Source organism: Chlamydotis macqueenii, chromosome 25 (genome assembly GCF_036417535.1).
Source record: "Chlamydotis macqueenii isolate bChlMac1 chromosome 25, bChlMac1.mat, whole genome shotgun sequence".
NCBI classification, from domain to species: Eukaryota; Metazoa; Chordata; class Aves; order Otidiformes; family Otididae; genus Chlamydotis; species Chlamydotis macqueenii.
The window spans coordinates 6,525,427-6,540,595 of record NC_141580.1 but is presented as its reverse complement, the minus strand read 5'-3'; the positions used below and the strand labels follow the sequence as shown (position 1 = coordinate 6,540,595).

The 15,169-nt window shown below is 54.1% G+C and overlaps 1 protein-coding gene across 2 annotated transcripts; it reads left to right on the top strand.

The window, feature by feature from the left end:
• The first annotated feature begins 3,405 nt into the window (after positions 1 to 3,405).
• On the top strand, positions 3,406 to 14,615 carry LOC104484648 (von Willebrand factor A domain-containing protein 5A-like). 2 transcript variants are annotated; one of them, XM_086766913.1, is made up of 18 exons: positions 3,406 to 3,742; positions 5,803 to 5,861; positions 6,236 to 6,483; positions 6,590 to 6,806; positions 7,159 to 7,301; positions 7,456 to 7,570; positions 8,005 to 8,132; positions 8,402 to 8,490; positions 8,860 to 9,004; positions 9,318 to 9,397; positions 9,881 to 9,992; positions 10,340 to 10,504; positions 10,648 to 10,751; positions 11,065 to 11,246; positions 11,441 to 11,647; positions 12,096 to 12,319; positions 12,523 to 12,649; positions 12,854 to 14,615. In XM_086766913.1, exons 2-18 carry the CDS (start codon positions 5,813 to 5,815, stop codon positions 12,931 to 12,933), a joined length of 2,415 nt encoding a protein of 804 aa, XP_086623039.1. In that variant the 5' UTR covers positions 3,406 to 3,742; positions 5,803 to 5,812; the 3' UTR covers positions 12,934 to 14,615. The 2 variants fall into 2 exon arrangements, with proteins under 2 accessions (XP_086623039.1, XP_086623038.1); XM_086766912.1 differs by having other exon boundaries at positions 10,630 to 10,751.
• The last annotated feature ends 554 nt before the right edge of the window (positions 14,616 to 15,169 follow it).

The following is a 15,169-nucleotide window of genomic DNA, read 5'->3' as shown; positions in this document are numbered from 1 at the left end:
GGCATAAATCTTTTCCAGACAGCTGTGGCTCTGCCCTGCCTGCCTGCGTACTGCTGGAAGATGAACCTCCATCTGGAACTGATATGATATGGGTCAGTTGTCCCACTGCTTATTTTTCCTGTGGGAATAACAAGTGTCCCTTGACATTACTGCATTTGGAAATTTGCCATTAACATCCCACAGTACCTCACGTTTTGCAGATTTTTCAGACTATGTAACAACTAGAACAGGGTGAAAACACAATTTTCCATCTAAAATAAGATCTTTCCCAAGTAGTTTTCATATTTATCATATATTTTCTCTGTTCCTTTTTTTGCTATTATCAGTCAAAATGGCAAAAAGTTGATTATTTTTGTGTGACTATAATCTGCATGTGAATGCTTTCTTTTTCCCACACTGTGTTCTACAGATGTTATATTGGGTCTGACCGGGATGGAGTTAACTTCCCGCACACCAGTCCTCATGCTGTTGTGCTCTGCCTCTGCAGCTAGAAAGGTGTTGATAACACACCAGTGCTTTGGCTCCAGCTGAGCAGTGCTCAGCATCAAGGCTGGATATGCAATACCCCACGCCTGCCCCCACCGCCCCTAAGGGCAGTAGGCTGAGGGAGGGCAAGAGGCTGGGAGAGGACATAGCCACCACAGCTGACCCCGTCTGACCAAAGGATATTCCATACCATATGACGTCAACACATAAAAGCTAAGAGAACAGCTCAACAATAACAGCTATGAGGAAGGGGGCACATTTGTAACTTGGGTGTTTGTCTTCCAAAGCAACCACTGTGTATACTGAGTTCCTGCTTCCTAGGAAGGGGACAGACATTGCCTGCTGATCAGAAGCAGAGAATAATATTTTTCTCCTTTTTTACTTCTGCACACACCCTTTCCTTTTTCTTTATTAAACTGCCTTTATCTTGACCCACTAATTTTTCATCTTATTTTCTCCCTCTGTCTCGCTGAGGAGAGGGAATGATAGAGTGGCTTGGCGGGCACCTGGCAACCAGACAAGGTGAACCCACCACAGATGCCTATGTTTTCACTGTATATATACATGTGTTTTACACAATGCCAACTGCATTTTACTTCTTAAACCAGACCAGAGCCTCCAAACTCACATCAATCATGTTTAAATTTTAGTTAATTACTGCAACTCCGCATGTGCCCTTACTTCATGAATATTTCTGGGTATGCTTATTGAAAGCAGAAAAAGTAAGAATGGTCACGGACAGAATAAAATTATAAGATGAACCTTTTAGAAAGAAATTATGTAGAAAGTGAGACTTCAAGAACATGAGCCCACTTCAGTTCAGCTGGCCAAGTTAAGCAGATGAGATGGCTGAGTCCAAGGTCAGCTGCTTTGCTGAGTAGAGCTGTTGTGCAGAAAGCAAGAAGCAAAGGCCTGTACGCCTGTTACTCGGGTCACTGGGTGACCTCTGGCTGTGCCTGATCCTGACCACTGTCTCTGGACCCAGTCCTGAGCCTGACTTACCCCTCTGCATCCTGGCTCTTTGTTGGTGGGGTCACCACTCCCACCCACCTCACTGCTGCATTTGGCTCCCAACTCTCCTTGCCTTGTGAAGCAGCTGGCTTTTGCTGCTCCCTGACAGGGCCTGCCACATTAAAATCACCTGGATCTACGCAGTCTTAAGAAAACAGTGGGAAGGTAGTACCCCAAATGCTTCCATGGATTTGTATGCAGGGCTACAACGTCTCCACAGCTCAGTTCCCCTCCTTTCTGAGCAGTGCTGTCTACCAGGGATGAATTCACAAATGAAAGCAGGGTGAATGCTGGACAATTTCAGAGCATGTATGTGTGTGAGAGACAGGGGGGGTGGCTACAATAATCCCCTCAGCAGCAGCACACAGCTGCCCTCCAGCCCTGTGGCAACTCCTTGTACCACTGTCACCAGTTGTGTTGTTCACCTGGCTGCCTCCTATTCTGGATGCAATAGACTCTGCTGTCCTGTCTGGGCAGAAAATACGTGAGCATCTGAGCAGACTACCTGTATGCCACACTAAGACCAGGTATTACTGCTTTGCACTTCAAGAGAGGCCCAGACTTGAGGGGGTGACATCCTCCAGAAGTGCTCAGAAGAGAGATACTGGAGGTCCAGCACCCCAAAAACATTCACAGTGGTCTCCACCAAGAGTCAGCGAGAACTGTCATGTATTCATCCCAGCTGGACAGAAGTTTTGGGAGGGTGAAGCCAGGTTAAGGGCTCAGCAGTTTAGTATTTGTGGCACTTTTTGACCAAGTGTGCAGCTTACTTTTATGCCTTACCCCTTGTGGTGAGGAAAGGAAGATCTGAGAAGAAGGGAAGTGTTCCCTAGCATGTAGCATCTACACCTGCGAGTCATTTGCCTACCCATAAGCATCAGGACTGTTGGACACAACCTGGGGTGTTCCGCCAGTTCTCGAAGGGAGTTGTGGAATGTCGGCACGTTAATGGAAAAGGTAAACGTAAAAGGCAGGCACGTGAATGGTTCACCCACTTCCTCAAAGAAATCCACCTCCATGGCTGTAACAAGACTGGACTCACAGGGGCAGAATTTGAAGATGGGCAGCGAGACTGCCTGTGCTGGTTGAGGCTGGCAGCAGAGCTCTTGGAGTGGTCTTGACTGAGAATCACACCAATCCTCAGAGGCAGACTGAAGGAAGCTGTCCAGGTTTGGCGGCCAAGTGAGCGTTCAGTGAGAGACAGCCAGGGTGTCAAAGCAATTTGGTCCCTGAAGTGTGTCTAGATACCGCCAGTGAGCTGGGTGGTCTCAACCCGGGGTTGGCTGCCAGGGGGGCAGGAGCAGGGGGTTGGCTCATGCGAGGCAGGCGGAGACGGAGCATCCCCCCGCAGCAGATGAGAGGAAACACCCGTGCCAAAAGCAGGCGTGTAAGTTGGAGCCTGCCCGCCAGCGTTCTCGGTTCCTCGGCTGGCCAGGACGCCGGTTTGGCTCCTTTGCAGCCCCGCACCCCGCTAACGGCCCCGAGCCCGGCCCCCCCATCTGCAGCCAGCGCTGCAGGCCGGGCGGGGGGAAGAGGTTGGTGGAGGGAGGAGAGCCCCCTCCGCCGGCCACGGAGACGCCCCCGCGGCCGCAGAGGGCCCTCGGCAGCTGCTGTGCGGGGCAGAGCGGGCGGGCCGGGCGGCGTGGCCGGGCGCGGCAGGCTCCCTTCGGCGCGGAGCAGCCCTGCGCAGAGGGTGGCAGCCCCCTCCTCGGGCCTGCCCGCAGCATCCCTCCCGCTCGGGCGCTGGCGGGGCAGGGTGCGCAGGCGCTCCCGCGGCTGCAGCTGGTGCGGGGCCGCGTCCCGCAGCGCAGTTCGCAGACTCGCGCCCACGCGAGGACTCGGCGGCCTGGGGGGTCCTGGGACGGCGGCCAGACCCTCTCCAGCCCCCTCCGCCCTCCCCATCCCGAAGCCGACCGGGCACCCGGACCCCCGCCGTCCCCGGAGCAGCAGGCGCCGGGCGCTCGGGAGGAGGCAGGCAGCGATCCCGGCTGGGGGGGGGTGTCTCCGCCCCCCCTGGCCCTGCCTTCCCGCCTGTCTGTCTGTCCGCCGGCCCCTCCGCCTCTCTCCCCACCGCAGCCATCCGTCTGCTACCGTCATCCTCCCGTCTGCCCGAGCATCTCTCGCTCTGCCTCTCCGTCCCCGCGCCTTCCCTCTGTCCCTCGCTCTCTCTCCCCCTTCCCCTTCCATCTCTCCCTCCGTCCGTCTGATTGTCCGTCCGTCCGTGCTGCCTCTGGCCTGGACTCTGGTGAGTGACTGCTTGTTTGTCTTTCACTTCGTGGTTCCGTCCTTATTCTCCCCTCGTTGTCCCTGTGCACTGGGGAGAGCTTGCCCCCACTCAACCCACCCCTCTGTCCGTCCCTCACCCCCGCTCCCCTCAGGGCTTACACCCTCTCGGCTCTCTCTGCGTGATGTCAGCGTGATGGTGGTGGGCGGGATTTTTCTGGTGCTCCCCACTCTGTCACCCCAGAGCAGGAACGGAGGCAAAAGTGTCTGAATCAGAGAGATTTGTGTGGATGGGTTTGGGGTGGAGGGTGATCCCTTTCACCTCCTGGCTCTCGGCTAGGGGACAGCCACACCCTCCCCCCCGATGCCTTTCTGGGATTTGCTCCGCAATCATGGAATGCCTGTCCCTGGCCTCGTTTCTCTCATTTCTCTCATTTCTCATGTTCCCCCCTATTATCTGGACTTTCAACTTGCCACGCAAGCTGCTCCATGAACATATCCTCACATGTGCCATCTCTTGTGCAGCTGCACTCATACCATATGGTTTGTGATGGTGTGCTGGTTTTGTTTATTGAGGGGAGTCATGGTGTCGGCTTCTGCAAGAAGCTGCTAGAAGTTTCCCTCTTGTCCAGTGGACTTGTCCAGGTCTAGGGCGGACCCGCTGCTGGCCAGGGCTGAGCCAATGGGTGACGTAATGTTCCCTGATAACGTCTCTGCGCTAACATATTTAAGAAGAAGAAAAATAAATTAAAAAAAAAAAAGGGAAGAAGATGTGAAGAAGCTGAAGCGGGGGCAGAGAGGAGGAGGCACAAGCCTTGTGGGCCTTGCAGCCCTCACCCTCTGGCCTCCTGCCAGGCCCAACTCAGCCCAGCCCGGCTTCAAGAAGCAGAGAGGAGATGAGAAGTGAATGAGATGTGAAGAGAACCTGAGAGGCGTCTGCCTGCCAGTTGTGAAGGATTTCTTGTGAGGAATGGCTGCAGACGCCAAGGGCAGTGAAGAAGGAGGGGGAGGAGTAATGCTGCTCCTGGCAGAGATCCTCCTGCAGCCCGTGGAGGACCCCACACCGGGAAACGTGGATGCCTGAAGGAGGCTGTGGCCCGCGGAGGCCCCGCTGGGACAGCTGTTCTGGAGGGACTGCACCCTGTGGAAGAGATGACCCACGCCGGAGCAGTTTCACAAAGGACTGTGGCCCGTGGGAGGGACCCCACGCTGGAGCAGACGCAGAATGCGAGGAGTTCTTCCCCTGAGGAGGAAGGAGTGACAAGTGATGAAGTGACCACAACCCCCATTCCCTATTCCCCCCTGTGCTACTCAAGGAGGGGAAGGAGGCAGTGATAACTGAAATTAAGTTAAGCCTGGGAAGAGGGAGAGGTGGAAGTTTTGTCCTTTTGCTCATTATCCTCCTTTGGTTTTAATAATAAACAAACAGTTTTCCCCAAGTCGAGTCTGTTTTGCCCATAAGGGTCACTCCAAGGATCTCTCCCTGTCCTTAACCCAAACCTCGAGCCTTTTTTGTTATATTATCTCTCCCCATTCCCTCGGAGGGTGGGGCGAGTGAGCGAGAGACTGCATAGCTTGGTCCTGAGCGAGGCTAAACTACAACAGATGGGTGCCTGCTCATCTCTTCTGAAATGGACTCCTCCACCTGTCCATTCATTCATTTCAACAAAAATTCTTATGTTGCTCTCTTTGTCCACCTATGCATCCATCTGTCCTAAAATGGACCTCGTCTGCCAGTCTATCCATCCAGCCATGTATTGCTCATCCTCCAGTCCCATCCATCCATCCGTCCATCCACCCTTCCCTCCATCTTCCCCTGCTATCCCTCAGTTCTCTTCAAGGTTCTCCCATGCTGGGGGTGAAGTGCAGATCTTCTCAATGCAGAGATACTCCTGGAGACGTCCCAGTGCTCATAAGCAGGGATTTCTGAATCCCTGGGTTTGCTCTGGCTGTACATGGTGGGGTGGGGCTTCCAGCTATGTGTGTAGGACAGGGGAAATGGCAAGGAATCTTCACCAAATAGGGCCTCCCTGGTGGTTTCTGTCGATCTCTTCTCTTACAGGAGACCCTTCTTGTCTGCAGGTCTCCAGAAATGTGGCGTCAGAGCTTTGGACTTCTAGGAAAATCCTACACCCATGACAGTGAGCCAGGGATCAGACAACTGAGGGATGCTTGGGGGGTGGGAAGTATGCTTCCAGAGGGGGACAAAGAAAGGAAAAGGATAGGCAGCCATGGGGAGAAATGTCTGGACTGTATCTTCCCAGAGTGAAACAAGGATGGGAATGGTCAAGAGCTCTACAGGAAATGGGTGGGGAGCAGAGGTATGGGGAAGAAGGGGGGCTCAGGGGGTGGGAGGCAGACACGGTTCTATGGCAGGCTCGTACCACACCCTCAGTAGCATTGGTCACCTAGTCTTGGTTTCCAGGGTGGGAGCGGCCACATACTTGAAGCAGCCCCAGCCACCTCCTTGTGTCATTCAAGTGTGCTGATGTCCAGGTTGCATCTCTCTCAACAGCAACAGGATCCTTTTTCCTGGGGAAGTGGCTCCACATACCCCTGCCTTCAGTGCCTCTGTGTAGCACTGTGGTAGATGTTGCTATCCAGGATTATGTGGCTGACGTGGCTGCCGAACTCATCTACCAGAGCGACAGTCAGGTCTCCACAGAAGTCCTATTTGTCTTCCCTCTGGGCCCGCACATGGCCATCTACTCCTTCCAGGCCCGCAGTGAGGATGCCAAGGTCCAGGCCGTGCTGCAGGATGAGGTACAAGCGTCCAGGGACGAATGGCTGAACCTCCCCCAGGGGCATGGGATGAGCAGCCCATGACCTGCATGGTGACCAGCTTTCTGTCCCTCCCCTTCCCACTCAGGCCCAGCAGCTGGCTACAGGGGACTGGGAGAATGTGGACTACCTTCAGGATCAGTCTATGTATCCGGGCAAGTTGTTCACCTGCTTCCTGGGCACCCTGTCACCTGGCAAGGAGGTGGTCGTGACCTTGCGCTACGTCCAAGAGCTGTCACGGGAGGCAGATGGAGCAGCCCATTTTGTGCTGCCACCCACACTGCATCCCCACACAATACACTACGGTGAGTGACCCCACAAGGAACCTGTCGTCCCCCCCCCCGGCACACACCCCACAGAAGGGTCACAGACTGCCCAGGTACTTTATGAGCAGATCCAATGCAACTTCCCTTTGCACCCGCAGGGAAACTCACATTCCCCCCCCAGGCAGCCTCTGGACAGATTCACATCTTCTTCCTTGTGCCCCGTGAAGGGATCCACACCTCCTACATACATTTCCCATAAGCAGACTCATGGACTCCTATTTGCCTATTGGTGGACATATGTCCTGTATATGGATGCCAAATCCTGCCCCTCCTCACCCTCCCACCACAGGGTGAGCCTTTGCCCTCCCCAGTGCCACGTTTCTCCTTGCAGCCCGGAATTGTCACACTGACAGGCTGTCCTACAGCCTGCTGCTCACCGCTAGCCTACAGTCACCCCGTGGAGTGGCCAACGTCCAGGCCAACTTCTCCCTCACCCCTTTGATCTACACTGCCCAGGACCGCAGCACTGCACAGGTACACCCTTCTGAGTGTCGGGATCCCGGGGGGAGCTGGGGAGGGGTGTCATCACTGCGGAAAAAGGGATGCACTGGGATCAGTGCCTGTGCTCCTGGATGAATGCTGGGTCTGCTCCACTCCTCCTGTGTGTGAACAAGCACCCCTTCTCCAGGTCTCGCTGGCTGGCAGACCCCCAAGTAGGCATGATTTGGAGCTGCGGGTGTATTTTGGAGAACCCGTTGCAGTCAGTGCTGTGGTGGAGAAGGGAGACCCTGGGGCCCCTCCAGGTGAGTCCAGCTCGGGAGGGAGCACAGTGGCACCTCTGCATTGGAGGAGGCTCTGGGGCACAGGAAGACACAGGGGATTACAGGGGCGAGATATCATTGGGCACTGGGATGGGAACAGGAGGCATTCAGATGGGATAGTTTGGGTCCTGGGGCTCCAGGGTGGGGTGCTGGGCACACTGTGGTGAGGTACCAGGTACAGCAGGATTCATATGGGAAGTTCTGTATTCGGGTTCCCTGGGTAGCGGTGTTGGAGGCACTGGATTGGAATACATGCGGCACTGGGCTGTGTGATTAGTGGACAGTACAGTAGGACATTGAGGTACCAGTGTGGAGCATCTCAGGCTCTGGGACGGTGGAAACTGAAAGCACAAGGAGAATCAGAACCAGGAGAAGGGTCCCCATCTGGATGTCTCCCTACCCCATACTTCCTCCAGGCTCCCTGCTTGGTGACCCCATGGTGTTGGTGACACTGGCACCCAGTATCCCTGAGGCAGTGCCTGGGCAGTGCCAGTCTGGAGAGTGGATCTTCCTTCTGGACACCACATTTCTTGAGCATGCACAGGTACCCCTGCAGAGCAGGGACAGGGATGGATGGAGGATCAGTTGAGGGGGAGCAGGCCAGGGCAGGCATTTACGGAGGTAAAGAGACATGAGGGGAGACTGATGGGGCCTGAAATGGTCTTGAAATATCTCGGGTGCCCAGGGGAGTTCCAGGCACTGATTGAGGTCATCCAGGAGAGTCCAGAGGCTTTAGGAGGGCCAGACTATGGGCAAAGTCACCTGTACCCCCACCAGTGCCTCCCAAGACCTGTCTGCTCTGTCTTTCCACAGGAGTCCCTGCTCTTCCTTCTCAAAAGTCTGCCCCTGGGCTGCTACTTCAACATCTACTGCTACGGAGAAACTTCTGTGGGCATCTACCCGTGAGCAAACATGGGACAGGCTGCATGCTATAGGGCAGTTAGGTGCTGGAGGGCAAGTGTGCATGCTCTGAAATCAGCTGGGTGGTACGGGGCAAAGCTGGGTGCTGAGGGCACGACTGGTTGCTGTAGGGCAGGGCTGGATTGTGGGGATGGGATCTCTGTGGCATTATGGGATAGCACCTCCTGGGGTTCTGCTGAGAAGAGTCCTGTAGGAACCATGAAGCCAGGTCTCTTCAAGAACTACTATGGGGCAGGGTCTTGCAGAGAAGGCTGGGGCATAGCTGTGGGAACTGCTATGGGGCAGAGTCTCAGGGAGCACTGGGGCCAGCACAGGGTAACACGCTCTCCAAACTTGCTCTGCCCCTGCAGGCAAAGTGTTGAATATACTCAGGACAACCTGGCTGAGGCCATGCGGCGCATCCCCTCCACCGGCTCCAGTTTGGGCAACACCAATCTGCTAGGAACCCTCCGCTCAATCTACAATACCCCTCGCCCCCGTGGTCATGCGCGCCAGGTCTCGGTGCCGGGGAATGGAGGGTGGAGGGACAGGTGTCCCAGGGGAGAGAGAGGACACAGGAGTGTGGGTGGAAGGAGCCACCCAAAGTACATGGTGGCCACAAGGGAACAAGAATACCATGGAGTGTGGGTGACTGGAGATGTGGGTCTATATTTTTGGGGGCTGCTGTCTCTGAATGGATTTCTCTCCCCAGTGTAGTCTCTCTACAGGGGGTCTCTCTCCTGGGCCCCTCTTCCCATTTCAGGGGCCTGCTCTCCCCATTTTGGTGTCCCTCCGCAGGGCCCCACCACTCATGTCCCGTATCTCCCAGCTCCTCATCTTCATGACTGGGCTACCCCCTGACAAGGAAGCCATCGCAGCTGAGGTCTGCCGTCACCGCAACAGCCACAGGTAATGGGGACTCTCCACTCCCTATCCTCCAGTTGCCTTTTGGTTGTCCAGTCATTTCCATCCCTGACGAGGGCCCCTGTTCACCAGTGCCTGTCCCAATCCTTGGGTCCCTCCAGTGTCCCAAAGACCCTTGCACCCTCCAGTGCCAAACTTACTACTTTCACAACCAAGGCACTCTTCACAGACTGAGCAGGGAGACTGAGACACAGGGCTTGTACACCCTGATGTATCCTCAAGCTCTGCCCAGCCCCGCTAGACTGACCCCAGCTCTGCCCCAAGTTCCAGCTCACCTATGCCAGCTCCCTGTCTCACCCCAGCTCCAACCCCAGTCCCACTCCCTGCTCTTCCTCCTGCCCCCTTGTTCTGCACCACAGCTTTGTTCCCCCAGCTTTAACTCCATCCTGTGTTCTCCAGCTCTGTCCCGGCATTCTTGCATCCACCTCTGGCTCTCCTTTCTGACACCTTCCTCTGCTTTCCCCATAGGTGTTTCTCCTTCGGCTTCTCTGAGGACAGCGCTGCCCTGGCTATGGCCCTGGCCAGGGAGACTGGGGGTGAAGCTGCCTACGTCTCCTCTGACAACAGCTTGGCAGCTGTGGTAGGAACCCAGGGGCCCTGGCAGGTCCCGCTCTGTTCCACAGACACAGTGACTTCCAGTAGCCCAGCGCCTGCACTGCCCACTCCTGGCAGTAGAGACCCAGCTGTCCCAGGAGCCCGGGCACTCAGGCTTCCCCCGACCCTACCCCACCACCCCACCCCACTGAGAATCCAGGTGCCCAGGCTTCTGCCGCGCTGTAACCCACAGACCTGGCCGTGCCCAGGGAACCCAGCTGGCGCAGGCTACCCCACACATTCCACTGTCCCCCAGGGAGCCCCGACAACCGGGAGCCATGGGCCAAACCCTGGTGCAGCTGTGAGCTGTGGTGCCCTGCCCTCTGTCCCCAGGTGCTGAAGTGCCTGAAGCGGGCCCTCAAGCCAGCAGCTGTGGAAGTCTCTCTGAGCTGGACTCTGCCCCCTGGCCTGGAGGTTGAGGTGCTGGGGGGCACCCCTCAGTCCATCTTTCAGGGTCAACACAGCCTCCTCTATGCCCAGATCCATGGACAGGCACAGGTGAGAGCCGGGACTACAGTCACCTCTGGTCACCTCCCAATAGCCTCCCAGTAACCACCAGTAATCTTTCAGTAACTTCCCAATATCGGCAGTAGCCGTTTTGTGACCCCAGTAACCTCCAGTAGCTTCCCATGTGTTCTCAGGAGAAGACAGTGGCCAAGGGAGTCATGACCTTGCAGTACAGCCTGGACGGCCAGGATGTCACTCACACGATTGAATTCCCACTGTACCCACAGGGAGCTGGCCGGTGAGAGCCTGTCCTAAGGCAAGATGCGTGCATCCCCTCATTTCTAACAGCTGGGGGGGCCCAGATAGCTCATGCGTTCCCACCTTCCACACACAATCCCAAACTGGCAGAGAACTAAGGTGTCCAAGCATGCCCTCCTTCCCTGCTTTGGCCCCACAGGGGTAGGACGCAGTCACGCTTCCCTTTAGACAGATGAGGACCCAGGCATCCATGTTTTCCCTCTGTCCATTCTCAGCCCCAAAGGGAGAGAACCCAGGTGTTCACCTTTCCCCACCATGAAGATGAGCCAGGCCTCACCCAACTCTGTCCGCAGGCTGGCTGTGCATCGTCTGGCCGCGAGATGCTTGCTGAAGAGGTTGCTGCCAGAGGCTGCGAGTGGGTCAGGGGATGAACCAAGGCATCATGCAGTTGAGATCAGCCTCGCTTCAGGGATCATCTGCCCCTTGACTGGCTATGTGGGGGTTCGCACATCACAGAGGGGCAGCTGGTACCAAGGTAAGGAGAGACACTTGCAGGAAAGAGCTGGTGGAGCAGCTCCATGGGATGTTCTCATTCCACTGAAGCTGGAACCCCAGCCACAGGGCACCCCAGCCACAGAGCAACCTGGTCTCATGGGGTGGGCCCCATCGCCACCAGGTGCTTCTTTCCCATGTGCTTGATTCGGCCTCTTTCCCTGTTTGCCCTCAAAGGGCCGCTGGCACTGTTGCCACCCCGCCAGTCACTCATCCCCTGCCAGATCGTTGAGGTTCACAGCTTCATTAAAGCCTCTTCCTGCCACCCTAAGAGCATCTGGGTCCCACCTGGCTGGCTGACAGCAGTGTGTGCATCACGGCGTGCCCTCCGTCGACTCACCCATTATATTGCTGCCCTGCCCCAGCGGGGGGCTTGCTCAAAAGGTATGCAATAATCTGATGTCTGATAGGGGGATTATGCTGCTGTACCTTGCACATGGCGTGGAAACCACTGAATTTTGCCTTTACCCCTTCCCTTAGTTACCATTAAACCTGCGAGTCCTTCAGCGAATATGAGACCCAGCTCAGGGACACCCACAGAGGGGACAGGAACAGTGCTGGATCATAAATACACAGTCTTGGGAGACTATCAAGAGAAATCTTGCCACATGGCTGGGCAGGAATGCCAGAAGAGGCAGTGGTCAGGGCTGGGGATGAGTCCAGAAAGGACTGTGGATGGGAGTGCTTTGGGGACATGCAGGAAGGGGCTGAGACTACAGGTAGCTGCTCAAAGAAGAGCAGAGATAATGTTCTGGAGCATTGCACAGGGAAATAGAGAGGAATCAGCTTCCTGTGTTTCTCCCAACCTTCCTGTTCACATCTTCTCCCACAGCATGTAAACCACCGCTACCATCTATTTCTTCTCTCAAGTATGTGGATCCCAGAGTGTTTGTTTTGTGCTCTCCAACTTTTGTGCCTTGGTTAACTGAAATCATTGCTGAGTGCAAGGAGCTGGTGGCACTGCAGAATGTAGATGGTTCCTGGGCCCTCAGCTCAAGACTGGCCTCTGTGCTAGAAATGGAAGAGGCAGAAATCAAGGGAAAGATGCCTGGTGAGGTAAGGGGAGAACCTCTTATGGTGGCAGCATGTCATCCCCGGGCAGTCAGAACCCGTTGGCTGGTGGCAACACTGGCATCCAAAGGGCAGAGAGACAGGAATGAAGGGATCAGAAACCAGAAGCCACAAAGGAATAGGGGAGGCAGAGAGGGGGCAGGGAGGATGCTCAGCACTATGTGCTGGTCTGAGTCATTGTTCTACAGGTCATGGAGCCAAGCATCTGGGCCACAGTGCTGGTGGTGACCTGGCTGAACAGAAACAACAAGTGTTACCAAGATCTCTGTGAGCTGCTGGAGGCCAAGGCCGTGACCTGGCTGCACAGCCGAGCTGGTGAGTTTTGAGGGTCCTTTCCCAGCTGAACCCCACAGCACAGCCTCCTCCGTTCTTTCTCCAGTAGGACCTGCCTCATCCCTCCAAAGGACCACAATTCCCTGGGGGCAAGTGAAGGAGTCCTGTGTTCCCTTTCTCCTTTCCATCTGTGGACCCTGCCTCCTGCCTGACTCCCCTAGTGCCCCTGTCTCTCCCTGATTGCAGTGTCCCAGCTGGACAAGTGCCTGGACGTAACCAACACCCTCCTTGGGAGCAGCGTCAAGCCAAGTGTCTTCAGGCTCTGAGCTCAACATGTGCCTTGTGCTACAGACTGGCAGCACCTGCAGAGCTAAAAAGGGTCAGAAAATGTACCCTGAATTCACCTACTGTGCTGGGATACCACTGTTGCTACCAGCTGGGCTCTTACATTACGGATGAATTCTCACTGCTTATATCTTCTATGAGTTGGGCTGAACCTGTGTCATCATGATCTCCTCAAAGCTCTAGTTCAGGGCCTCCAGTGTGTTTGGTCTGGGTGGAGGTGGGAGTGGGAAGGAAACATCATGTTCCCCAGTGGTTGCCCTTCCTGAATTCGCCTTCGGCAAAATGGGCTGCTGGCCTCTACAAAGATGATGCTTAGGGACATGGTTTAGTGGTGGACTTGGTAATGTGAGGTTAATGGTTGGACCTGATGATCTTAAGGGTCTTTTCCAACCTGAATGATTCTATGGTTCTATGGTTTCTGTCTTGACAAGAGAGTGCTGTGCACACTAGAAAAGATGAGTGTTCAGAGGTGTCAACAGCAGGCACAATAGCCATGGCTCACAGTGAAGGACTCCTCCTGCACTCCACTTGCTGACCTCTTCGCTTTATTCCCAAAGACCAGGCTGTGTCAGGAGCTCCCAAATCTGCATTGCTATGTAAAACAATCATTTTGGAAGTAAAACTCTCATCTGCATCAGACCTAGCCCATCGTAATGTCCAAGAGCACTCATGTGGGGTGAGATCGATTTGAAAACTATCAGCATGTTGGAGTTAGAACGGCAGGAACTTTTGATCAGCAAACCACTCATGTAAGGTACTCCCTCCTGCCCCAGGGCCTGTAATTCATGGGTCTCATTCCACGTTGGCAAAGGCTCTGATTCATTTTCCAATAAACAGTGAATCTTCTGTACACCAAAAGATGTGACATAGCCTTTATTTCAGTTCGGCCTATGATCCTTCCTTCCAGGGCCATCTGTGAGTCACCAGGAGGGGCATGAAAGAACATTGCTTGTTTTTTTGTTTATTTTGTTCTGGTTTTTTTTAGAATAATAATTATAATTATTACTATTATAAATTATCTTTGCTATCCTAGTGTAATACAAGTGATCAGTTTGTTGTGTGGTCTTTTGTAACTAACATAGTAGAATCAACATAGAAATGGGAGGGGGATAGATAATACTTTAATGTTGTGTTTACATGCTGCTATGCTGTCAGGATAGCACCAGCCCACCTTGATAATAGGTTAAGAAATAGTTAACCAACTAGAATAGTTGGTTTGGGCTAGAATAGAAATAAGGGTGGTCAAGCATATCATAGATACCAGATTTTTGTGGTTAGAGACCATGCATCATGGAGAAGGAGAACAATGCACCATGGAGAAGGAGAACAATGCACCATGGAGAAGAAAAACAAGCACGATGATATTGTGCTTGCCCATAAGAAGGAGTCAATTAAAGGACGTATGTGCACGACCACCAGGGACCTCGAAAGACCACCGAAGATCCCCAGAGAGACTTAATGAGCATGCGCAGTGAGGTGGAGTTTATTATAATAATTTCCAAGAATTGTTTTGGATATGCATGATTATTCAGGAAAATATAATGAATATGTATATTTCTATACAATATAAACTTTGTTTCACAAGCAATAGGCCATGCACGCTAGGTGGAGCAATCCCCCGTGCATCCAGCACCACAATAAAGAACGCCTGCTTCTTAATGCTACATTGGTGTTATGGAGTTTGATTCTCGATTTCGGTGACACTAGTAAACTGTCTTCATCTCAACTCAAGTTTTCTTTTCTTCCGGATTCTCTCCCCCATCCCCTGGGGAGGCAGACGGTGATTAGGCAGCTGTGTGGTACTGTAACTAAACCACCACGACATTGCCCCACCTCCGTTTCTCTTTTCTCAGAGCAGGCTCAAATGCTTTGGAGGTCTGGGGAGGGAGAGCCATTGCCTGAGGTGTTGAAACTGTTTGCACCAGCTCAGAGCTCTCATCCTCCACAGGGATACACTTAAGCAGTGCTCCCTCCCTGAAATCTCCCTGGAGGGAGACAACCCTCCAGGACACTATTTCCATAACACTGGGAAATGGCATTCAGGTGCTTCAGGCTCAGAGCTCCATCTATGGAAGGAAGAGTGAAAGAAGTGAACTTTCTGTTGGCCTTCCTGTCAGATAAGGGTTTTCAGAGAGAACAGGGAGGGAAGTGATATGTGTGTATGAAGGAATTAGTCACCACTGTCATGGGAATGTTCAGATGACTGATAAATTAGAC

Bases quoted from the DNA above. Each gene is read 5' to 3' on its own strand.
- LOC104484648 (XM_086766912.1), top strand. From the start codon at position 5,813: ATGTGGCGTCAGAGCTTTGGACTTCTAGGAAAATCCTACACCCATGAC. The intron at 8,491-8,859 runs GTGAGCAAACAT...CTGCCCCTGCAG, and splicing joins ACTTCTGTGGGCATCTACCC to GCAAAGTGTTGAATATACTC. The intron at 11,247-11,440 runs GTAAGGAGAGAC...TTGCCCTCAAAG, and splicing joins GAGGGGCAGCTGGTACCAAG to GGCCGCTGGCACTGTTGCCA.